This window comes from Mangifera indica, chromosome 5, assembly GCF_011075055.1.
Source record: "Mangifera indica cultivar Alphonso chromosome 5, CATAS_Mindica_2.1, whole genome shotgun sequence".
NCBI classification, from domain to species: domain Eukaryota; kingdom Viridiplantae; phylum Streptophyta; class Magnoliopsida; order Sapindales; family Anacardiaceae; genus Mangifera; species Mangifera indica.
In genome coordinates, this window is record NC_058141.1 from 19,446,762 (window position 1) to 19,471,295 (window position 24,534).

Below are 24,534 nucleotides of genomic sequence, written 5' to 3' on the forward strand. Positions count from 1 at the left end.
GATATATATATATATATATATATATATACAAAAATAAAATATTAACTTATTTTAATATATAAATAAATATATATTATTATATAATTAAATAATTTTAAAGTAAAAATAAAAAAATAATCAATCAGTTGACCAAATGACCATTTCTCACCCGAATTTTGATGAATCTACAGTGTATACTCGTCAAAGTTTAATCAAAAAACTTTATATCTAGTATTATGTCAGGTAATTCAAACATGAAAATAAAATTATCAAAGATTGAATAGCGGTGACAGTGGATCTGACAGACAACAGTTAATTAAAAAAAGAGCACTTGTTAAGCACTAATTAGTTATTTACGGGGAAAATCAGATTTTAATATTACATCGTGCAGACTACTTGATTCATTGTTATTTAGCATACATATATAAATAACACAAGGGGTGTTGATGGGCCACTCCAGCATTCAATGTGCCTGCAAAAATTTAATTTTAAATATAAAGTACCTCCTTAAGAGATGCGGCTGATACCCGTCCCTCCCGAATCTGCCACGGGAGGAAAAAACCATATAATTCTTAAAATTTTTATTTTCTTTCAGTGGCTTTAGATAAACGCTATGAATAATTTACCCAATGCATACACAGTAAGTACCCTTTTATCCCACCAACGATGAAATGTGCCCTAGTATATAAACTAGTATGCAAATTTTGTTAATCAATATGAATTTGGGAATATGGGGCACTGAATGAGGGCAGAGTATGTCTTCAATTTTGAAACCTAATTGCAGCTCTTTTAGAATCTGCTTATGGATGGATATGTTTTGCCGCCGGGAAACTGCCCATAAATGCAATGGCATACTAAACATATGACCTGTTTGTCGTCTTTGTTCTCCACTCAAATTCTGAGGCTGAATTGTGCAGGATGGAGCTTCCCACCCTCACCTTGACACTGGTCACTATAAAAAACACTCACATAAGCAACACAACTTTGTATTTACATAGAAACTCTGTAGCCCTAGAGCCCTCAAAAGACAAAGCAAAATAATCACATTGAGAGGGCACGATTTCCAGGTTAAATTATAGTTACCAAACATTTATATGGGAAACCAGAAGTTAAAAACACAACAGAAAATGCAAAAAAAAAAAAAAGATAGAGAATATTAGGCACAAAATACATCCAAAGTTCAGCAGTATTAAAACTAAAAAACCAACATACAAGAACCAAACCAGTCAAGCAGAATCAAACACAACTATGAACTTTGCTTCTATCCAGGATTTATAAACCATTCTAAAGCTCTCCTACAATCCTGTTAAATATTTAGGGCTATGAAAATCCAGGAACCAGGAAAAAAAATTCCAGGGTTAATCACATACAGCACCAGCCACAAGTCTTCAACCAACAATACCAAAACCATAAATGCTTCCTCAGCAACAAAGCTAAGTGCCTTAAACTGGACAGCCTCTGTAATCCTAATCAACAAGCAAATAACATCATTCATTAGCACATATACTGTAATCAAACCATCAAAATACACTCCAACTTCCAATAGAAGAAGTCCCATTTTATAAAAAAAAAAAAAAAAAAGCCTGGGGCACAAATCTGATCAACCTGGAGTTACATAAGGTATGAAAATTGTGTTAAGGATAGGGTACTTCAATATCATCTTCTCAACTAGTAAAATATAATTGGACACTGATTATAACCTGTCCCTCACCCTTTAAATTTAAAAAAAAAAAATCAAAAAGACCATTGTAATTAATAGTAAAAGGGTTGAAATAAAGAGCACCAATTTATAATGAAATGCCAAAAGTTATGGCCCATTTTATAAATGCACTTCGAATAACCAAAGACTGCACCTGAAAACAACTCCTAATGTGCATCATTTATGGTATGCCAAAGAGTAATATGAACTATAAATGTTTGACTTCAATGGTCTAAATAATCCTAAACCATAGAAAATATATTCTGATTCTTAAAAAGCATAATATCAAAGGTCTAGATGGATATCACCAGAATAGAATTTCAACAATTCTAGCATGTCAAGAACCAATTAACTTTAAACATGCATACATGACTTAACATTTCACAAAGCATCTTAAGCATGCATACTTGACTTAATATTTTACAAAGCATCTTAAGCACAAGGCACCACATATATAGTAGACTATCAATAGCGATTACTCACCACTGTTACCACCATAGCCACGTCGAAAGATATATGCCACAAGTTACCGGCAGTAAATTGCCTGATCAATATGTGGAGGAATTTGCTTGATTTCAGTACCAAGTTCTTGCTCAATCCTATACCTGTTGAGGTGAAAATGCTTACAAGTCAGAAAAAACAGGAGTATACGTTTGTTTGATAAAGAACACATAGGAGTGACAACATATTTCAGGAAACAGGTGATAAGGAATTCAAGGGAAAAAGAATCATACAAGTTAAAGCGATCCTCATAAGTAATCAAATTTACAGCTAACCCAAGGTGTCCAAACCTTCCTGATCGACCAACCTGCAAGTGAAATAAACATCCATAAGAGTTTACAAGGAAATAACTCAACTGAAAAGGAAAAATAAAATATCTGTCCATACTCTGTGCAGATATGTCTCAGAGTTCTTGGGAAAATCAAAGTTTATGACAACATTCACCGCTTGAATGTCAATACCTCTTGTAAACAGGTCTGCATCAAGCATTGGTAATCATTAGTATCAGACACAACATATTACAAGGTTTTCTTCAATAAGGAAATAAAATTGATTCTCCAATAAACAGAGAAACTTCATTATGCGGAGCACATAAATAACTTTATTCAATTTTTATTTTTTAACAATTGGAAAAAAAAAAAAGAACTTCACTTTATTTTGAGCTTAAGCCTAGTTTTTGTAAAAATCTTATGCTATAGAACCAAATACAGTTTTGGTCAGTTTTCTTCTATATAAAACATAAAACAAGATGAACAGTGACCTCTTACAACCTTAAAAGGCCCCAAACAAGAAATTCAACAGACAATTGTATTTTCCCCTTTAAGAAAAAAATTAGAGAGAGATAACTATCTCATCTTGATATCAAGATGTATCCCTTATGTTAAAAAAAGCACCAATAACATACCAGTACAAACAAGATTCCTGCATGCACCGTTGCGGAAGTCATGAAACACTCTATTGCGATGATCTTGCAGCATCTTAGCATGAATGTAAAAACAAGAGTAGCCAAGTTCCGTAATTTTCTTGGCCAAAAGTTCAACTCGATTCACCGAATTGCAAAAAATGATTGATTGATTTATTTGCAGCTGAAGACAGACAAATTATAATATCATGTTATATCTCACATTGAAACAAAGTGCAGAGATGAAACAATAAACAACCACTGGGTTGAGCTCACACCTTAGAGAAAAGAGTATTTAGGCAGTGGACTTTCTGCCTTTCTTCAACAAATGCATAATATTGAGTAATACCCTTGAGAGTAAGCTCATCCATGAGATTAATAACATAGGGCTTTTGCAGGTATCTATCTTTAAAGTCCTTCACAGTAACCGGGAATGTGGCTGAGAACATCAAAATTTGACGATTTGCAGGCAGAAAACGAATAAGCTGCTCAATTGAAGGTTGAAACTCGGGTGACAAGAGCTTATCAGCCTGTAAAACAACGCATAGCACCATTAGATTTTTGCATTCCATAGAGTTGAAATATAGAAAACAGAATAGTTAAAAATGCAAATAATTAAATATTTAATGCTCTACCATCTCATCACAACCCAAACCAAGCCCTTCCAAATGAAACAAAAAATTAATTTAGAAACTTATTGGATCTACCAGCCAACCACCATGTGTACAGACACCATGAACGAGTGATTTATCTTTCATGAGGAAAAGATATATCCATAAAACTTGTAGTTCTTTCAACAGGAAAAAATCCAAAATATTTAATTTATTTTTACTACAGAAATTCAAGTTCCTCATTTCTTGTAAATGCCTCTCCTCTCTTATGATGTAAAATGTGAAAACAAAATTAAACTGATTGATCATCAAGCTGGTACTCCACCCATCAAATGATGAAATAGAATTTAAATATGAAGCATCTACCTCATCCATTACAAGCATTGAACAATCTTTCAAAATGCAAACACCCTTTTTGGCAAGATCAAGAATTCTTCCAGGAGTTCCAACAAGCAAATGGACCGGTTGATACAAACGCATGATATCATCCTTAAGACTGGTACCACCTGTGGTAACCATGACTTGGATTTTCAAATGCTTCCCAAGCTCCTTACAGACCTGCGATGTCTGAAGTGCCAACTCTCGTGTTGGAACAAGGATAACAACTGCACGAAAATATATCAAAAGAAGAAACTTAATACACAGTTTGCACTATAATAAATAATTGGGAAAAAGCATACTTTTCACTCTTTATTAATTTCAATAATAAAATTAATTTTTTTTCCTAAGCATCAATAAGTGACATGAACCAATCATGTGGAGAATCGAGTTCACAGGCTTTCCAAAAAGACCAACTATTTGACTCCAAAAACTTGCTCATAAAGATGAGCTCACACTGATATTTGAGTATCCCAGTGATCCTTCCAACCTTTCTTACCAGTCACCACCATAAAAAGAAATCATCAGTAGACCTAATAAAGAAAATTGAAAAATTCATTAACGTTTCCAAATACACTAGAAGCAACACTTATAAACAGAATACTCCCTCTCAATTGGAAAAATAATGCATGATAGATGATGAACAAGGCTTTTCTATGCATGCTAAAGTTAAGCATTGAAATAGCCACTAGTTTCTAACCAGGGCAATCAATGTCATGCAAGTAAAAATAGCAAAACTGCAAACACCATACCCTGAATCACATTGTTATCTAGGTCAATCTTTTCCAAGGCTGGAATGCAAAATGCAGCAGTCTTCCCAGTCCCATTTTTCGCTCTTGCAAGAATATCACTACCAGTCAAAGCAATAGGAATACTTTCTTCCTGAATAGGAGACGGTCTTTCAAACCCTTTTTCATATATTCCCATAAGTAGCTCTCGTTTCAGAAAATAGTCCTCAAATTCATTCCCTTTTGTGGCTGTCACATCCTGGATGATGATAAACAGATTAGCTATACAGTAAAGGCTGTGGAAGATTGCAAAATCTCCAAAGACATGATAAGCTACTAGTTCAACCAAGTGACAATGAAATTAATTTTGCTTTTTCGTTCAGTATTTACAAAAACAATAAGAGGATTTCTGAACTTCAAATAATCAATGACATCTAAAGTAACAAGCTTTAAAATCTACAGAAATATACAAGGTTCTCATCAATTGATAGTTCACATGAACTGCCAACAATATAAAATAATAATAATAATAAAACCCAAGAAATTTCTTTCATTCAAATTATGTGAATGTGCACATAAGGAAAGTAACTTTTATCACTCTGCATAGCATCAACTTGTAAAGACAGTATATGAAAAAATTACAAGAAAAAATACAAATGCCCAAAAAAATACAAATGCCCAAATCAGCAGCAATAAAGTGAATTGATCCTATTGGAGTCTCATTGAGTTCAATTTACCTAGTTAAAAGTAAACTATGATATAATACATCCACTTTATCTGCACATACTTAATTGTTGTAAAGCCCATTAGTTCATTATGAGATCATCAAATGGTAAAGAGAGTAAAAACATCAAGGCCAATTCTACATACAGTACTCAAGGTCATTGCTGGGCCAAAACATATAAAATAAATAGATGTAATGCAATTTCTCTAAACAATGCTAGAAACAGTTCAGGTAATGTTGCCAATGGTGAAGCAATGCAGATGATGATTCATTCAAACCAGCATTTGAAACATTATGTAAAGCCATACCTCTGTTTTATAACGTGTATCAGGTGGTGGTATCGTTAGCCTTGCCTTCCAATCTTGTGAACTAATAAGAGACGAGAGTCAAAGAATAAAAAGAAAAAGATCAGGCCCATTTGAAGAATTAACACTGCGAAAATGCAGAATAATAGGAAACTTAGAAAACGAAATTTGTAAAAGTATACACTAAATAAGAAGCCCATCAATGTCTACATAAATGATCATCTTAACATCATTCTACCAATTGCAACTTCACCGCTGTGTAATCTCAAGGCAAATGCAAAGATTATTATACTAGGAAAATTTGAAGGTTGAATTCAAGCCCCAAAAAAAAAAAAAGAGAGAGAAAACATATATGCTTAAATGATCACAAGGTTTCGAGTGACAAAGAGTTATCCACAAACGAAAACACTGGAATGCAAGAAGCCAAGTATTTTAAATATCTGGCTCGACCATAAACAAAGTACCAATACGAAATATAAAATCCTTTTCTATAGCAAAGAATAATCTCAACCAACAGAAATAACCTAAATACAAACCTTGGGTCGATAGCGGCTTCGGACTGAACGGTCTTCTCGACCTCGTCAACAGCTGGAGACTCAGCTCCAGGAAAATTGTTTCGTCTCAGCCACTGCTGCTGCTGTTGAAACTGTTGCGGGACCAAATTCCGCTGCACGTACTGTTGGTGAGGACGGTTGGACTGAAAACTAGGGTTAGCTGCGTTGATGCCACCTCGGCCACTGCCGATCCCCGGCGGATACCTCCCTCTACTACTATTATTCATCACCACCGTCTCAGAACGAAAATAAAACCCTAACGACGACCTAACTGGACCCAAACTAGCAATTAAAATTGATGCTAGGGTTTTTTAGCAAAGTAAAACCTAAACAATGCACAACAAAGAGTATTGAGTGGGAAAATCTAGGGTTCGTTTGTTAGAGAGACTCAGATCGTAAAAAATGACGAAAATCGATCGATTATAAACCGATCTGTTAAAGTAACTGAAAAATAATTTGACTTCAGAAATGAAGAAGCAAGTGAAAAAGAAACGATTTGGTTTCTAGTTGAGGAAAGGAGGAGGAGCAAGATTAGCGAGCGAGTCGACTCATGGCTTGTTTGTTTGTTCTGTAGAAACTGCAAAAATGAACAAATCACACCTGTCCTTCCTTAGTGCGTCAATGGATCGAGTCTTTCTTTTATTTACGAAATTTTCCCACAATTTTTATATATTCCTGGACAGCCACCGACCTCTGTCTCCTTTTTCTTGGAATCTTTTTTTCACTATTTTTTCTTTTATATTTTAAAAAATTATAAATATATAATTAATTTATAAATTTGAATTTGAATATTGTAGTAAATGTGGGTATTCAGTTGAATTTGCTTGTGAATAAATAGAAAGTACTTCTCAACTCGCTGTAATAAATAAATAAAATTTGCAAAATTATAATTGTGTAATATTGGCATGCTCAGCTGTCTACTGCCAACGGGCCAGAGCAGTAATGGCCTAATGGGGCGATATCCGCGAAGATCCCGGGAGAAGTGGTGTGCATTGGTTTGTGTACCGTACCAAAGGGTAATAACGTCAAAACAAGTTCTGAAGGCAAGAAGATGTTTGCAATGCAGTTAAAATTTTTAAGGGTGTTTCAGAGTTTTTAGAGTTTGCATTTATAATTATTAAAAGGTTGGGGATACTATTTGAGTTTCCCAATGGCCAAAAAACTTATTCTCACCCAAGGATTAGCACATTTCCAACAAAATTTCGGTGAAATTTTAAAAATTCAAATATCTATTTATAAATTATTAAATTTAATAAATTATTAGTTATAAGGGATAAAATCATTATTTTATTACTGAAATCTTAAATTTTATATCATTTTCTCTATTTTATTAAAAAAACTAACAATTTTTTAGGAATAAGTTTTGAAAATTTTATTTCTCTCCCTAAGGTTTTCTCTTCTTTCTTCAACAATTGGAATCTGTTTCCATTGTCAGTCAACCTTCTCATTATCTTTTTCTTCTACCATCAACCTTTCCACTGATAACAATTTTGTTAGACAAAGATGAATCGTTTTTTGTCATCGGTCGAACAAAAATGATTCATTTTCGTTTAACCAAAGAATTGGCTTCAAGTGAATCTTTTGATGTCGATCTTTGTTTCTTTCGCTGCGGTTGATGATTCGATGCCAACGATTTAGAGCCAATCTTTGTCTCCATAATAGTTAAAACGAAGATGAAAGAGCAAATGATTTAACTGATGATTTAGAGTCTAAAGCCATTAGAGATGAAAAGTGCTAGACATGTCAATAGGTTGAGTTGAGTGAGGTCTTAGGCCCTCACAGTAATGGGTTTTGGCTTAGTGCATCAAGCTCATGGCCCAACCCATGAAAATTTGAAGGCCTAGGGCGGGCCTATCCTTGTATATATAGGGTAGAGTCTTAATTGAGTCGACCTATTTAAACAATTTTTTAATTTTTAATTAAAAATATTAAATATAAATTATTTTCAATTATTAAAATTGAGGACAGTACTATGACAATTTTATTAATAATTTGTCACTTGTGGTAGAGAAATATCATAGTTATATGATAAAAAATATTATAAGTTTATAATATAGTATAAATAAATTAACTTACATATTGAATAATTATAAACATAAATAAAATATATATACCATACCATTTATTATTTGTGAATTCAGACAGTTTCTAAAAAATAGTTAATAAGAGAAAATGAAATTAAGAATATGATTAAAAAAATTGATATTGAGAGATTAAAAGATTTATAAATAAAATTGGAAATGAAAAAAATTTAGATTGGTATATATAAAAAAAAATTAAACAAGCCACGTTGAAGCCTTAGTTGCTTTAGTTGCTTTTGTCACAAGTAAAAGCAACTGAAACATTTATTTCTTTTTATTTTTCAATAGTATTGGGTTGGCCTGATCCGTGGCTTTAATATTAAAAGTTCACAACTCGATCTGAAAGGTTCATGGGCTAGGCTCAGTATGCTACAATGTCAAGTTAGCCCAAACCTAAATTTCTTGTTTCAGGCCAGGTCTCTAATTGGCCTGACCTAGTTGACATGTCTAGAAGGAGCTGACGATTTAGCAAAGAAGATTGGGCTACGATTGGATTTCATAAAACCATCAGAGATGAAACCCTAGAAATGGGGGTGAAATAAAAGTTTTAAAAAGTTTGGAGGAGAGGGAACTTCAAAAGAAAAAAATTTGAAAAGTATAGGAAAAAGTAAATTTTTCAAGACTTAATATTGAAAAAAATTGTTAATTTTTTAAATTAAAAAATAATATAAATTTTAAAGGTTTTAAAATTTAATAATAAAATAATAATTTTATCCTTTATAATTATAATTTTTAATTAAATTTAATTATTTAATAATAGGTATTTAAATTTTTAAAATTCTATGATTATATTTCTAAAATGCGTTAAACTTTGGATGGGGATAAGTCTTTTGGCCTTTCCAGATTATAAAAGGCCACAAATAGGTTCGGTTTTCGGATGACTTTTTTTCTGGAAAGTTGTTTTGGATATGATATGATTATTAATTAGGTGCTTTTAGCAAACAGTTATCGGTGGATTTAGGTTTGATCAAGATCAAGGGTAAGCATAACCTCTGACAAGTTTGAGATTCAAATTTGGTTTGTAATCAATTTAATTTTAAATTTTAAAAAATTATTTAAATAATTTTAAATTTTTTATAATTATATCTTTATTTATTAATTTTTTAATAATATCTAAATTACCAAAAAAAAATCTTGTAATCCCTCTATCCAAATATATCAAATATCAATATTAATATGAAAAGAATCTAAATAGAGTAAAACAAAACTCTTTTAAATGTAAATCAAGTAGAATAAAACAATTCTATATAAAAAATATTAAAAGTTATACAAGAAATCCTATCATGGAGTTGGTTGACATAAAATAAAATTAGAATAATGAAAAGAAATCTACATGCATTTTACAGGTCTCTCTCAAAAACGCAAGTGGTGTTTCACCATCTTCCATTTTCAGCCGGGACCTGATCTTCAGACTCACTAGTTGTTTCCCAGAAGGATTGCAACTCCACTTGTAAATTCTCAATCTTCTCCTTAAAAGCTGCAACATCCAAACCACCAATAATCTCATTCTTGATCTCTGCTATCATTTTTTCTGCTTTTTCTGAACTTGAGGCCTCAGCAGCTATTTCTGCCTTCAACTCCACAATTTTCCCTCGAAGCCCTGATTCATTTATCACTCTTTCAATCTCTTTCTGAATCTCCCTGTTCACATTTACTATTTTTTCTCGCAACTCTGGAGGTGGCTTTGTCATGTTTCTCTTTGTTATCCCAACAATTTCCAAGTCTGCTGCTGACTTCAAAGCCTCCATCAGCTCCTTCCTAGCTTTTCCTACTTCTTCCACCAAACCCTTATCCAGCGGATCGCCTTTTGATAACTTTTCTTGAGCAATCTTGATAAGTTTCATCTTTTCCTTTATCTCTGCTGGAACTTTTTGGTTAATTTTTTCTTTCAGCTTCTCACTGTTCTGTTTCAGCTCAATGAGCTTGTCAACCGTGTGTGGTTTTTCGAGCTTCTGCTTTAACCCAAGATAAGCTCCTGGCTGTGACAAATTATTCCTGAATTCTTGCATTATTTTATCCACTTTTTCCTTTAGATTTTGATCAAGGGGCTGATCACCTGGGGCTTTAGATATTGCCAACTTGACCGATTCAAGCTTCTCCTGCAATCCCATTGCGATGAATGCATTGGTAATCTCATTGTCTACATCTTGCCTGAGTTTTTCAATTGCTTGGCTAGTAATTGGATCAGATGGTATCTTTGCTTCCATTATCCTTTTCCTTAAGTTCTCAAGGTCTGACTCTATATCTGAAGCCTTTAGCATATTGACTTCAGAAGGCTTCATGTTGTGTTTCCTCTCTGGATCCACCGGAATCCCTTCTTGGAAACCCCCAATTGACCGGAATTTGAGCATTTGGTGTCGCAGAAGGCTTCTGTATCCATTTTTGTCAATTCCTAGGTTCATTTCAGCATGACTTTAAGTGGCAGATGATTCATAGATCAACAAATGGAAAAGGATAAGCCATCAAAGTGGCCAAAACAAAAATGCAAACTCCATAAATATTAGAAAGAAAGCTTTCTCCATCACTGGGATAAAAAAATATACACAAAACAAAACGTCAACAGATAGAAGCACATTTTCTAGAGGCATCCTCGTTTGGGATATCCTCTAATGGTGAAAAAATTCATGCTATAAAAGGATAGCACGGCACAACAAAGACAAAAGTATTTGAGAAGTAGAGAAGATTTCAAGAGTTCCAGAATTGGAAGATATTTAGTCAGCATAGTGTTTGTTTAACATTCATTCTTGCCATAAAAAGAATATTAATATGCCTAATAGCTACAGTTTTCAAACCTTTTCAACTCTGTACATATAGAAATTGAAGTATCACTCACCTCCATGGCCTTGATGATTGTGAGTTTAATTTGTTGCGAAGCCCACGCAGGATCTGAGTGTGCACCCCCAAGGGGCTCCTGTGTACAAGGGCAGCAACATCAATAACAACAAAACAAATCTCACAATACAAGCAGAGCACATCAATTACAAAGGAAGAAACAAAATTAAAGTATCAAAATGCTTACTGGAATAATACCATCAGCAATTTTAAGCCTGTAATGTTCTTGAGCTGTGATTCTTAGTTTTTCAGCTGCCTACGAAATTTCAAGTGATATGCTGATGAATATATATATGGTTTACATTTGGGACGATTCCAACTATTATAAAATGACATCCTGTCAAACAAAAATAGTCATTTACCTTAGGAGCTGCTTGGGATGATTTCCACAATATAGCAGCACATGCTTCAGGACTAATCAAAGAAACAGAGCCATGAGAAAGAACCACCAAACGCACATAGCATATGATAACCAATAAGAAAGTAAAATCATGACAGCCAAGAGGCTCAGGGAGAAATAACAAGGAGAGGATTATTCTTACAGTAGGGATAAGGCTGTGAAGAATTAGGTTCTCAAATCTGGTTTAATTGCAAACAAAGTGCCTTTAGAAACATAAAAATTTAACAACGAACTAGTTATATACAGGTTTTACTTACTATGCCATGATTAACTAGTTTACAGGTAGTATTAGTTAGAGAAGGAAGGAGAAAATAGAAAGAACTGTTATCACCTTGCAACATAGAAAGCTGAGTTCTCAAGCATAAACAATTTATTGGCACAAGCAATGGCAAGGGCTCCCCAGAGCCACCTTCACCAGTTACCACTGATATGATGGGGACTTTAAGACTAAACATGGTCCTCAGATTATGAGCTATGGCTTCACCCTGCACAGAACAAAACAGACATAAAGCAAAAAGAATTGAAAATAATACAACGTGCAATGCATGAAGAACAACTGCATACACACTTGACCAAGTTCCTCAGATTTGAGATCAGCAAAGGCTCCAGGAGTGTCAACAAATGTAATGATTGGAAACCCGTGATGATCAGCATATTTCATCATGCGCAGGGCCTTCCGATAGCTGTTAACAGCAAAGCAAACATGATGACATTGAGATATACTTTTACCAGGTGTTCAAGATTGTAAAATCATGGTAACATCTCATCTATCAATGAGAACATGAAATCCTGAAACATACCCATGAGGAGTTGGCATGGCAAAATTGCGGAAAATGTTCTCGTTTGTGTTTCTACCTTTCTGATGGCCTATAAACATGTATGTCTTACCTTCCATGCAGCCAATACCAGTAACTATAGCAGGATCATCATAGCCTGCACGATCTCCATGGAGTTCCACCCACTATAAGAAAAAGAGATAAGAATCAGAAAATTAATGTAGTCTCTCACTATTTAGAATAATATATGATGAAAGTGATGGGAGTAATTAATTACCTTCTCTGTTATATTCAGTATGTGATCAAGTACTGTTGGTCTGTTTGGGTGTCGAGCAATAGCTAGGCGTTGAATGGGTGTCAAATGGGTGTACAAATCTTTCAAGGCCTGATTTTATATACCAAAATTTACAGCAATGTCAAGAAAATGGGACCAATCATGTAGACTGTAATTCTAAACAGTATGGCATAAAACGCATATAAGAATTACCTGTTGATATTTGTTTTCCAGAGCTCCAATTTGATCACTAAAATCAAGACCAGTATCATCAGCGATTCTACGTACCTACAGTATACATATTGAACTAAGCAAAAACACAGGAAGAGGGACACTTTCTTTGCTCTGTCACCTAGGACGTAAAAAGGTTACACATTTAGTTACCTCAATTATCTTTTTCTCCAGATCAACCAGCGGCTTCTCAAATGGAAGAGTCACTGGTTTTGGTTTCTCAGTAAGGGGCTTGAAATAAGACAAGAAAGCCAAGTGCCCACTACAGATATTTGGATCAATATCATCAGGCCAAGGGTACTCATGCTTCTTCCCAATTTTAACCTTTGCAACAACACCAAACTTCTTTCTATTTAACCTTTTGAATGAAATTCTAAGAAGATAAGAGCTTGACCCAAACTCCAAGCCTCCACCGTCTCCTTTACTTACTCTTACACAATTTCCAGCCAAAAATGATAAGCTGATCATTTTCCTTTGCTAAAATTCAAATTTCTGTTCGAAGATGCTTCATATACTAACGTCCATCCGCTATCACAAACGGACAGTTTCTAAAGCCTGCAGAATTGCACATTCCTGGTGGAAAAGTAAACAGAAAAGAAAATGTAAATTACCGGGTGATTCGACAGTCGAAGTTCAGTTTTTTATTAGCTAGAATAAGAGAATGGATCTTCTGCCCGAAGGGTTACGGTTTATTGTGGCAAATTATCCAGCAAAAGCATGAGCTTAGCAAACCAGCGAGCTTCAGAAGCTGGGGAACTAAAGGTCCAGCTGTTTTGCCACATAAAATGGTTTTCAGGAAACAGAAAATGTCCAGAGGGGACTGGCTTACTGCTTTTAGTAAGGAGAATTCAACAACCAGATAACTTCCTCTGAGCAATCTAGAAGATGGACAAGTCATCAAGTTTGTAGATAACTTCTACTCAGCGTGGGACCTACATGCAGCCCATTAGGAATAATGCACGTGCCGAGTCAACTCGGCTTGTAGACTGGGCCTATATGGGCCGGACATTTTTAGAAATTGTGCTAAATACACCTCGCTCTCCTTGCTGACAACCCAATAGACATTCAAAAAACTTATACACGATTGTAGAAAAATGTTTGCTCTAGAGTGTGAGCGAGGCAGAAACCATAAAAACTTTGGAGTTCGATGATCGAATAATTTCAATTACGAACCCTAACGATAATCTGGGTAGCCTATAATTTATGTTATTTTCTATTTGGAAATGGATGATACAATCCTTTGCTTCAAAAAATCTTCCAGTTCGTCCTCATTGAATCCTCCCTCTTGGACAGTCTGCCCCGTGTAAGTTCTTCTCTGAACCTTCTTTTTGTACTTGAGACATCGTTAATTTGTAGTCAGTTGAAGTGGGTTAAACAGTTAAGTTATTGGTGATAATTTGTTTTCATCCTGCATTATATTGATAAAGTTTGAATTGGTAATGCTGTCACAGTGTGTTCGGTGTTTATTTTTCTTATGATACTGATCTTAGTTGATATATTATTTTCTCTCTTTGGTTTATAAAAATTTATCAACCCGCCTTGCAGTTGTCAAAAGCAATTTTCTCGGTTTACTTGCCCACCATGTAATTCTCAATATTGTTTGCCTAAATGCTACCAGGTAGGCAGAAATTCATGTCGGACTAGCAGATTTTAATGCACGTTATGTTCTTGATTAATAGACATATCTTAAGAAGTTGGTGAACTGCGAAATTTAAAAATATTGATGGAGTTCGCTTAAGTGGTGTTTTTAATTCTTTTCTTCTTAACAGTCTCATAGTAAACGACTGTTAAGAGGATATTGATAGTATGGATGAGGACGGTGTGTTATTATTGCTCTTTTTGCTGCTTCAAATAGTTATGTTATGTCTATTTATTTTGATGGACGAGTATTTCTTCCTTTTCCATCTTTAAAGAATGGCACTGGGCAAGAAATATTGGCCATTGGGTTTACTTCGGATAATTCTAAATCGAATCCTTTAGTGCTTGTAGAATCTGTTGTATATGAATCTTTCTACCAATATTTGATGTGTTTCTCAAACTGCTTCTGATACTGAATTACCAATCAGATATGTTAATTTCCTTGTATATCCTTCTTTGATTGGTTGTTTTGCGTGACCTTTTGGGCTAGTTCCTTATGGATCTTTACTTGTAGATTGATATTTCCATTTGTTTTGGTTACATATGAACATTCTATAATTTAAAGTATTCTTTTGTAATTGGTGTAGCAATATTTCTCATTCAATAATCTGCTAACTGAGAAATTGATTGAAATGGTTTCTCATTGAATTACACTCTGTGTCTGGCAGAATAAACTCTATCTGAGGAGCCGATTCAAAAGATCTTGCATGGTATGTTTAACTAAATTTTTGCTTTCAGCAGTCTTTGTACATTTTTCCATTCAGTTTCTTCTTATTCTTATTTGACTTTGACCAAAAAATAAATAAATAAATAACAAAAACAGATTCCTGCACCCCTTAGGTTGTAGTTGGAGTGAGATCCAATGGTCTGTCGAATGGTGTTTGTGCTCCCTGAATTGTGGACTTCTGCCTGAAGCTGATATTTATACTTTTCATTTCCTCTACGCAGGTGGATAAAGTCAGTTTTGATGATTTATCTGCAAAAGAGAAGAAATTGTTTCAAAGAGCCATTGCATCTGGAGTGCTGAGCAAGATGATTGAGCCATGGAAATTGGGATCCATGGCGGTTGAAGACTTCGGCTAGAACAATCTGTTTTAGCCAGCAAGGAACTGAACTTTTCCAACCTCTTGACAAGCATGAAGTGTCAGTGCCACCTGATCATGATCCAGAAGGTAGTGAATCCACTGAGGTTCCGCTTGGCCCTGAAACCCCACTGCCCAGAGTTAGCAAACTTAGCTCTACACTCTACAGAGCCGTCTCCGCTTTTACTTATCCACCTGGTTGACTTGATATATAGCTATTGTTTCACCCTTCGCCTCTATAATCGAGATTAGTAATCAGATGCCCTAGGGTCAGGGATGATGGCTTTGAGTGTGTCGGCTGTCTTAGGCCAAGGTGGGCAGCCAGAAAGTGTACAGGAAGCCATGCCTTTTTGCTTGGAGCAAACTTGCACGTCTTACAAACACACAGGAGGGTTGCAGTTTGGATTGGCTGCTATTGATGATGTAATAACCCTACCATCTCTAGGAGATTCTGTTTTAATGTTCACTTTGGGGAAAGGGAGCTCAATTCAGAGAAGACTAAATAGTCAGGAAGGGTGGAAATCAGGAGGGAGCTGAAGCTTGCTGAGGGGAAGATTTTTTTCATGATGTGTTGGGTGCATGCACAGCCGGGGAAAGCTTGGTCTTCAGCAGCAGCCATCTTAAAGGTAGAAAGACTTTCATGTATAGATTATGGTGGGGGTGAGAATACTGTGAAAATGGTGGATAAAAGCAGAATCAAGAAGCAAACTTTTGATTGAGGAAATGGAATGAGATCTTGGTCTCTGTTCTATTGGTGATTGTATATTATCTGTGTTTGTTTTGTTTCTTGAATATACAATAGAGGAACACAGATTCATTGACAGCATATATGTTGATAAATTGTCACTGATAAATAAAGAATCAAATTAAGTGTTTGAATTTACTTAGTTTATATTATGTTCAGATTGGGTTCAAACAATATCCAATTCGAAATTGATTTGAATTCAAAAAATTTAATTTGAGATCGATTAAAAACTAATTTAATTTTAAATTTAATCTAAATTAGTTTAAATTAGAATAATGGGATCAATTCAAAGTCACTTATTTTATCAACCTTTGATTCAAACTTACCATCTAACCTTTTAGAATTTATCTTTCATTCTCGGGATGACTTAGATGTTATTCTGCTGCCTGTCTCACATTCATCGATAAAAATTAATTTTGCTCACTTGTTCGAAACTGGCAAGCTTACTAATGTCCTGGTACAAAGTTCAAACTCAATAGTCAATACATGTATAAAATACAGTTCTAATGCTCCTATTGCTTGGTAAACGACGTCGTTCGTGTGGTGGAGGAAATAACTCTGACACACTCAAAGGAGCCGTCTAGTTGTAGTTGTAGACTTGGGTGGGTGTGACTGAGATTTAGACACATATGTCTATATCTGTTTATTTGCTTAGGTGAGTGAATGACTCCGAATCCAAAATCAACATTTTCAAGTGATTGAAGCTTTCAATGGAAAAGCAAGAGCTTGATGAGATTCATCATAACTGCGTGATCAAGCTGGTTGGTTTTTTTTTTTTTAATTTCTGAAATTGTACAGTAGCATTAATATTAATCGGCTGGCTGACTTGGTGATTGATGTTGAATTACAGAGAGTGAACCCTGAAAAGCGAAGAGAAAAGGTTTATATAGGATGTGGAGCTGGGTTTGGAGGTGACAGGCCTATGGCATCGCTGAAGTTGCTTCAGAGAGTTGAACAACTTAATTATCTTGTACTTGAATGCCTAGCGGAACGTACTCTTGCTGACCGTTTTCAGATTACGTTATCTGGTGGCCATGGTTACGACTCTCGAAGTATGTTTTTTGTCTCGTCATTTCTTTCTTTCTGTCTTCTGTTCGTTTCCTTGATCTTGATTTTCTGTTATTTTTTTCAACAATTCTCAGTTTCTGATTGGATGAATTTGCTCTTACCATTGGCTGTGGACAGAGGAACCTGCATAATTACCAACATGGGTGCAAGTAAACTCGTTGAAGACTGAAACTTTCCTTGAAAATTTTCTTCATTTTGTCTAAATATTTCCTTTTTCGATTCTTTTTCTGGTTAGTGGATCCACCTGGCGCGCAAGAGAAGGTTCTAGAAATTGCCGCTAGCCTGGGGCTCAGTGTTCGTGTCGCTGTGGCTCATGAGGTTTCTGTGAAAGGATTAGGTATGGCTGCCCATTTCTCTTATGGTCTCGTAACAAAAAGGAAAGTAGAAAATTATGCAGTATCTGTTTCAATCAAGGCTAATTATTTCGTATATTCAGATTCAGGACCCTCAACTGGGAAATCATATATCATGGAAGGAGTAAGAATCTGGTACTTTTGTGTTTGCTTTCTATTATTAAATTTATGTCCATATCTGCATTATGATCTTATAATTATTTTTGTTGCTGTGAAATCCTAGCCAGCACCGGCAGAAGAGGAACTTGATTGGGAGCCAAAGGTTCCTGTTATGGATATCACTGGGAAAACTGATTTTTTTTGGGTCTAATTTTCAGGGTATCAGCACTTATCTGGGAGCAGTTCCTATTGTTGAATGCCTGGAGAAGTACCAGCCAAATGTTATTATTACTTCACGGGTTGCTGATGCTGCATTATTTTTAGCACCAATGGTATAAAATATTTTTACTTCCTTTAACATCTCTTAATATGTATCTTTTCAGGGGGCTCCTAGCCCACTAGTGTGGTTTTAAAATTTTGAAAATGATTTTTAATCTTTAGCAATCTGCAGTTGTTTTGTTATTACAATAAAATTTCTTATTTAGGCATTAGAAGGAGCTTCTGTTCAGCAGTAAAACACCTTCAATGTGTTGAATAATCATAATTTTAATTGGATTTTGAAGAACAGACTAATTTGTAACACAAAGCTTGATAGCAAAGTTTTTCCCACATACGGAAATAAGAGTGTTGAACCTGTATTACCCTGTTTATTCTAGAATATTGGTAGAACTAGGCTGATGAATATATCTTCTTGTTATTGTCAATGGAAAGACTGATCTAACTGATATATATTTAGGTTTATGAACTAGGTTGGAATTGGAATGACTTTGATCAGCTGGCACAGGGCTCTCTAGCTGGCCACCTTCTAGAGTGTGGCTGTCAACTCACTGGGGGATACTTCATGCATCCAGGTGGACTTATTTTATCTTTCTTTCAGCTCTATAACATCTCTGCATGAACTTTTGTGTATTTGATGCACTTATTGTAATTATTCTTATTTACTACAGGAGATAAGTTTCGGGACATGTCTTTTCAGCATCTCCTTGATCTCTCTCTCCCTTATGCTGAAGTTAGCTGTGAAGGGGAAGTATGTGTGGCAAAGGCAGAGGGTAGTGGTGGGGTTTTAAATTTTAGAACTTGTGCCCAACAACTTCTTTATGAGATTGGAGATCCAGGTGCTTATGTCACTCCGGATGTGGTAAATTGGATGCATAACTAGAACCAGTGATTTATGATATATGAGGATATAGAAGGAAAAATACAAAAGAAAAGTTGACACCTTTTTCTCTATGCAGGTAATTGACTTTCGGGATGTTTATTTTCAGTCCTTATCAAGCCATAAAGTTCTCTGTGCTGGAGCCAAACCTTCACCTAGGCCAGTGCCTGAGAAACTCGTACAGTTGGTTCCGAAGGTAATGTATCATTTTCCAATAATTGTGTAGAATGTGAATTAAAAGCAAAAGATCAACTGCTATGATTGTTCATCTTTCTGCTTGCATGGCAACCCCTTCCCATTTCTTTTTGGTTCATTTACTGATATTGCTCTTTGGGTCATTTGTCTGCCTACAGTTCTGCACTCAGTGTAGATGAATGGCATTTTTAAAAGATTGAAGAAGCATATGAGCGAATTAATGGAGCTATCCACTTCTATTTTCTGATATTTTACTGTTCTACTTTTCAGGACTGTGGATGGAAGGGATGGGGGGAAATATCTTATGGAGGGCAAGAATGTGTTAAACGTGCCAAAGCTGCTGAATATTTGGTAGGCTCTTTTATAAGTCGGTGATGGTTTAATGAATTGATGTTGCAAAAGATAGTCATTGTGTTATTTCTTTGATTGAAGGGACTACCTGGAAAATCCAATTACCTCTGTTTTGTGATTTTTTGAAGCAATCTTCTTTGTCTGTGTATATAATTAGGTTAGGTCATGGATGGAAGAAGTATTTCCTGGAAGTAATCAGCGTATACTTTCTTACATAATTGGACTTGATAGCTTGAAGGCAGCCTGCACTGATAATGATCCTTTGTTGTTGCGGGCTAGTCAAGATATTAGATTACGCATGGATGGTCTATTTGAGCTGAAGGATCAGGCCGTGGAATTTGCTCAAGAATTCACAGCTTTATATACAAACGGACCTGCTGGTGGTGGTGGAATCAGGTTATTTTCTGAACAGCATTTTCTTCCTTTGTTGTTTTTAAATTGCAGGACTGTAGCTTAAACAGAGGATTGCTTTTTGCATCAAGCTTTCCTCTCTAGAAATGAATGCAGATTATCGTGGTAGAAGAGTTGCTGTATAGTTATCTATCTAAACTGTTTTACTTGCTATTCCCTTGCTTTCATCATTCATCTGGTCCCCTTTTCTCTTTCTGTATTTCTGTGTGATTAGTCTATTTGTTTTTGGAATGCAGCACTGGACACAAGAAGGAGATTATTCTTGAAAAGCATCTGGTACTTTCTCTCTCCCTCTCTAGCTTACACTTTTTTATTTAAATTCTCAACAAACACTGTTAGTAGGAGATAAGCATTCTTAAGAAAAATGTGTTTCTGTTCATTCAGGTTGAACGTACACATGTTTTCTGGCAAACTGGGTTAAAATGCACTGATCTAGCAGATTCAAATGCTCATAAAAGTGCCCTTGCAGAAAATTTATCGAAAACCCATGCTTTGCTGGAAGCCTTATTGACAACAAAAGCTAGTCGGGACTTATGTGTGGACCATTGGTCACGAGAAGTTGATGCTTTCCCTGCTCCATCTGGCCAGAAGATTCCTCTTTATTCTGTATGCCATAGTAGGGTAGGCGACAAGGGAAATGAATTGAATTTCTCTATTATTCCGCATTTCCCGCCAGATGTAGAAAGGTTGAAGTTGATCATAACACCCCAGTGGGTGAAGAAAGTTGTGTCAACTCTTCTGAATCCCTCTTCATTTCCTGACTCTGTTGCTATCAAGAAGAGAGACCAATGGGTGAGTGAACATGTACAAGTAGAAATTTATGAAGTTAAAGGAATCCATTCTTTGAATGTTGTGGTTCGAAACATTCTAGACGGTGGTGTCAACTGCTCTCGGAGGATTGATCGGCATGGAAAAACCATATCAGATCTCATTCTGTGCCAGCAAGTTGTGTTACCTTGATTCAGCGGTTCAATCACCATCAACATTAACATTCTGGGATAATTTTCCACTCTATTGGGTTAATTTGCCACAGTTACTTTATTCGAAAATGCAAGTACATATCTTATATATTTTTACTTAGTACAATGGACTCCTTTATGATTTGGTGTGATTGAATAAATCTTATATATAAATGAGTAGATTTGTCTAATTACATTTACACCTGAGCAGTGAAGAAATTAGTGAGGGAGCCAAGAAAAAACAGGGCATAATCGAGCCAGCTGCCACTCTGCTTGCTTGGGCCAAGCGCTAAGAAAATTAGAGTTTATTGGATTTATTGAGTTGAATTACTAACATGGTATGGAATTATCCCATTTATTACCCAAATTTCGCCAAAAATTAATAGATTAAATGGGTACACCATGGTGGATTTGAGTCAAGCCTAGGGTTGCTTTGAGCTTGGTTTGAGCCTATAAAATCTATACTTTGAACCCATAGATTAAATGGTTGCACCCTTGGCTTGAACCCATAAAGTTCTGTTTGCCCTTAAGTTCAATCTTATTAGTGCTATTGTAAAATATTGTTAAAAAGATTGTTGATAAGATATATAATATTGTTGAAGAAGTGAATAATATAATTGGAAAGACAAATGAATCAAACTTGAATTGGGTTGCCGAGTTAAAGTTTCAGTTTGAGTTTAATTCATTCAAATTGAGACATAAATTTGAGTTGAATTGGCTTAGATTGAATTTAACCCAATTTGCCCCAAAGTGGAATTTCCATGGAAAGGATATTGGTGGTTGGATAACATTTGATTTCAACATGTGGGTTTGACCTGCATCAGAAGCCATTGTTATATTTGACATTCATTTAAATTTGAACGCCTGCTATTGCTACAAACAACCAGAATTTGGCGTTAAAATAAAATTGAAAAAGTCAGAACGCCAACCTTCTTTTTCTCCAATTTCATTGCATTACATCCACATTTTACAGTTCTGGAACTCATAATGTTGGGGATCTCCAATCACGTGTCAATCTTTCTAAGGGTTGATTTCAATCGATTTTACACCATTGCAACAATTCCATTATAGTCTTCTGATTTTGTATAAACAAACCAGGGACCTTTGTTTAGGAAGCACTTGATTGGTGAGGTGCTTTCCCGTTCACCTTCTGTTTGTTCCATAGCAAACTTGGTTTATTTAATAGCACCCATCTGAAAAAGTTTCCGATTTTCGGTTCTTTTTCCAAGAAGAAAAAGTCATGGCATTCACAGGAACTTTGGACAAATGCAAGGCTTGCGATAAGACTGTTTATGTGGTGGATATGTTATCCCTGGAAGGAACACCTTACCATAAATCCTGCTTCAAATGCAGCCATTGCAAAGGAACTCTTGTGGTATTTTTATGGTTTCCTTGTTTTAATAACTTCCTTGTTTTTTCTTTTTAATTATAATTTTCATTTTTATTATAACCCAGATGAGCAACTACTCCTCCATGGATGGGGTCCTCTACTGCAAGCCTCATTTCGAGCAACTTTTTAAGGAATCTGGCAATTTCAGCAAGAATTTTCAAACTGGTAAGAATTAATCATTTTTGTCTGTCTGAGATGAAATTCTGGCTACATATTTCACAATATTATACAGATGTCATTGCTTAGATTCGGCTAACAATGTCTTGTTGTATGATAATGATATTACAGGAAAGTCAGAGAGGCAAAATGAGCTGGTATATCCTCTGTTCTATTCTTTTACATGTCTACTATAAAACCCTTTTTTTATGACCTAAAATATAAGGTATGAAATTTGAATTTCACATCGAAATGTTTGGGTGTGAGGTTATGAATTTAAATTTTCTAATATAAGAGTCATTGTTATGTTTTGAATTGCAACTGTATAGCGCATGTAATGGTAACATTGTAATGTTCGTCTAAGACTAATAGAGAGTTAGTACATAATTACCTCGTATAGACACGAAGATAGCAGAGTACGGTGGCTTGTTACAATCTAAGTACAAGACATGAGATTTAGATTCTACGTTAGAAAGTATAGATGTGGGGTTTACATAACTTTGAATTCTTCAATTTTAATCATTATCTTTTGATATATGATTATTTTAAAGTTCATATAACCTCTGTAGAGTTAAGGGATTCCTTGTGACATCTTAATGTTTGCCATCCACCATCATGCATATATCTCTAATTATCTTTTCTTGTATCTTTTCTTTTGTTCATTAAACTTCATGCAAAAGTTTTGATTGCTGGAACAGTCTAGGACGCCCAGCAAAGTCTCTTCAATGTTTTCTGGAACCCAGGACAAATGTGCAGCCTGCGACAAAACAGTGTACCCCCTTGAGAAGGTTTGCAATTTTTTTTTTTTTTTAAATTTTGATTACGGTTGAAGTTGATGATGATTTGATTTGAGAGGTGGTTTAAGCCTTTAAGCAAATTGAAAGTACTGATTGATGATAATAAAAAAATGAACCTACAGGTGACAATGGAGGGTGAATGTTACCACAAGACTTGTTTCAGGTGTGCCCGTGGTGGCTGTCCTCTCACACACTCATCTTATGCAGCTCTTGATGGAGTTCTCTACTGCAAGCATCACTTCAATCAGCTTTTCTTGGAGAAAGGCAATTATAGCCATGTTCTCAAGGCTGCTAACCATAAGAGAAATGCTTCCGCTTCTTCTGAACCTGAAGCAGCTGAGACTAAACCAGATGATGAACCTGCTCGTGAAGATGACCAGTCACAGGATCAGACTTCATAAATCACTATTTATACATCTCATAAGCAATTTTATTTTTCCTGGAGGAAGAGGAAGAGGAAGACCTCAAGACCTCCTTACCATCTTCCAACTATTCTTTCATTGTTGAAAAATTTGTTTTGAATTTTCTAATTTATGTTATTGTTATCAATTCATGTAATGCACTACAGTTGTCGAGAAAGCGTTTCTTCTGTTAAAACTTAACAGATGCACATACATATATATATTATATTCTTTTTTCTCTTTGTGGTTGCCTTGCTTTCTAAATTTAATTTGAAAGCTTAACCTTAAAGATGGTTCTGTTTCATATTCAGTATGTCAGAGAGAAATCTGTATTTGATTGATTTACTTAAACAACAGCCAACTTAAACTGGTTTACCATCCCTAGGAAATGAACACCAAAAAACCCTGCAATATATATATATATATATATATATATATATATATATATGTAAAAAAGCATGAAAAAAAAAAAGAAGATAAAAATTAGGGCTAAAGTCTCTGTTTGATTGATTTACTAAAATTACGTTAGGAAAAAGTTACCCCTAATAACAGGAGAAGAGCAGACTGTTTAAAGAAACTCAAGGAGCTACTGAGCTTGCTGTGCCTGTGACTGTGAGTAACGAAGTAAACGGGGCGTTTCACTAATTTGTAAAATAAAGAGAAGACTCCATGTATTTTGTTAGTGGAGAAGTTTGAGTCTGCCTATAAAAAAAAGCCATACCCATCTATTTCCCCAAACGGTCTGATCTCCTTTCTCTT

The 24,534-nt window shown here is 35.1% G+C and overlaps 3 protein-coding genes and 2 pseudogenes across 6 annotated transcripts; 3 read left to right on the forward strand and 2 right to left on the reverse strand.

Annotated features, from left to right (window-relative positions):
- Positions 1-1,147: 1,147 nt before the first annotated feature.
- LOC123217190 (DEAD-box ATP-dependent RNA helicase 8) lies at positions 1,148-6,970 on the reverse strand. The gene is made up of 10 exons (XM_044638009.1): positions 6,363-6,970; positions 5,830-5,890; positions 4,822-5,056; positions 4,058-4,296; positions 3,359-3,610; positions 3,084-3,264; positions 2,567-2,655; positions 2,413-2,486; positions 2,162-2,283; positions 1,148-1,445 (listed from the first exon to the last, which is right to left on the reverse strand). The coding sequence occupies exons 1-9, from the start codon at positions 6,605-6,607 to the stop codon at positions 2,205-2,207; spliced, it is 1,455 nt and encodes a 484-aa protein (XP_044493944.1). The 5' UTR covers positions 6,608-6,970; the 3' UTR covers positions 1,148-1,445; positions 2,162-2,204.
- Positions 6,971-9,671: 2,701 nt separating this feature from the next.
- On the reverse strand, positions 9,672-13,833 carry LOC123215390 (annotated as a pseudogene).
- A 204-nt stretch (positions 13,834-14,037) lies between these two features.
- On the forward strand, positions 14,038-16,577 carry LOC123216147 (annotated as a pseudogene).
- A 428-nt stretch (positions 16,578-17,005) lies between these two features.
- LOC123217705 lies at positions 17,006-21,617 on the forward strand. 4 transcript variants are annotated; one of them, XR_006502525.1, is made up of 14 exons: positions 17,008-17,200; positions 17,290-17,491; positions 17,582-17,656; positions 17,743-17,844; positions 17,944-17,984; positions 18,178-18,291; positions 18,696-18,810; positions 18,907-19,097; positions 19,195-19,311; positions 19,581-19,661; positions 19,819-20,057; positions 20,309-20,348; positions 20,457-21,110; positions 21,570-21,617. XR_006502525.1 is itself a non-coding variant. In XM_044638807.1 (13 exons), exons 1-13 carry the CDS (start codon positions 17,150-17,152, stop codon positions 21,030-21,032), a joined length of 1,938 nt encoding a protein of 645 aa, XP_044494742.1. In that variant the 5' UTR covers positions 17,006-17,149; the 3' UTR covers positions 21,033-21,222. The 4 variants fall into 4 exon arrangements, 3 of the variants coding, with proteins under 3 accessions (XP_044494742.1, XP_044494741.1, XP_044494743.1); XM_044638807.1 differs by lacking the exon at positions 21,570-21,617 and having other exon boundaries at positions 17,006-17,200; positions 17,950-17,984; positions 20,457-21,222; XM_044638806.1 differs by lacking the exon at positions 21,570-21,617 and having other exon boundaries at positions 20,457-21,222.
- A 290-nt stretch (positions 21,618-21,907) lies between these two features.
- Positions 21,908-24,014, forward strand: LOC123217455 (LIM domain-containing protein PLIM2b). The gene is made up of 5 exons (XM_044638492.1): positions 21,908-22,406; positions 22,487-22,586; positions 22,710-22,735; positions 23,276-23,365; positions 23,497-24,014. The coding sequence occupies exons 1-5, from the start codon at positions 22,272-22,274 to the stop codon at positions 23,773-23,775; spliced, it is 630 nt and encodes a 209-aa protein (XP_044494427.1). The 5' UTR covers positions 21,908-22,271; the 3' UTR covers positions 23,776-24,014.
- The last annotated feature ends 520 nt before the right edge of the window (positions 24,015-24,534 follow it).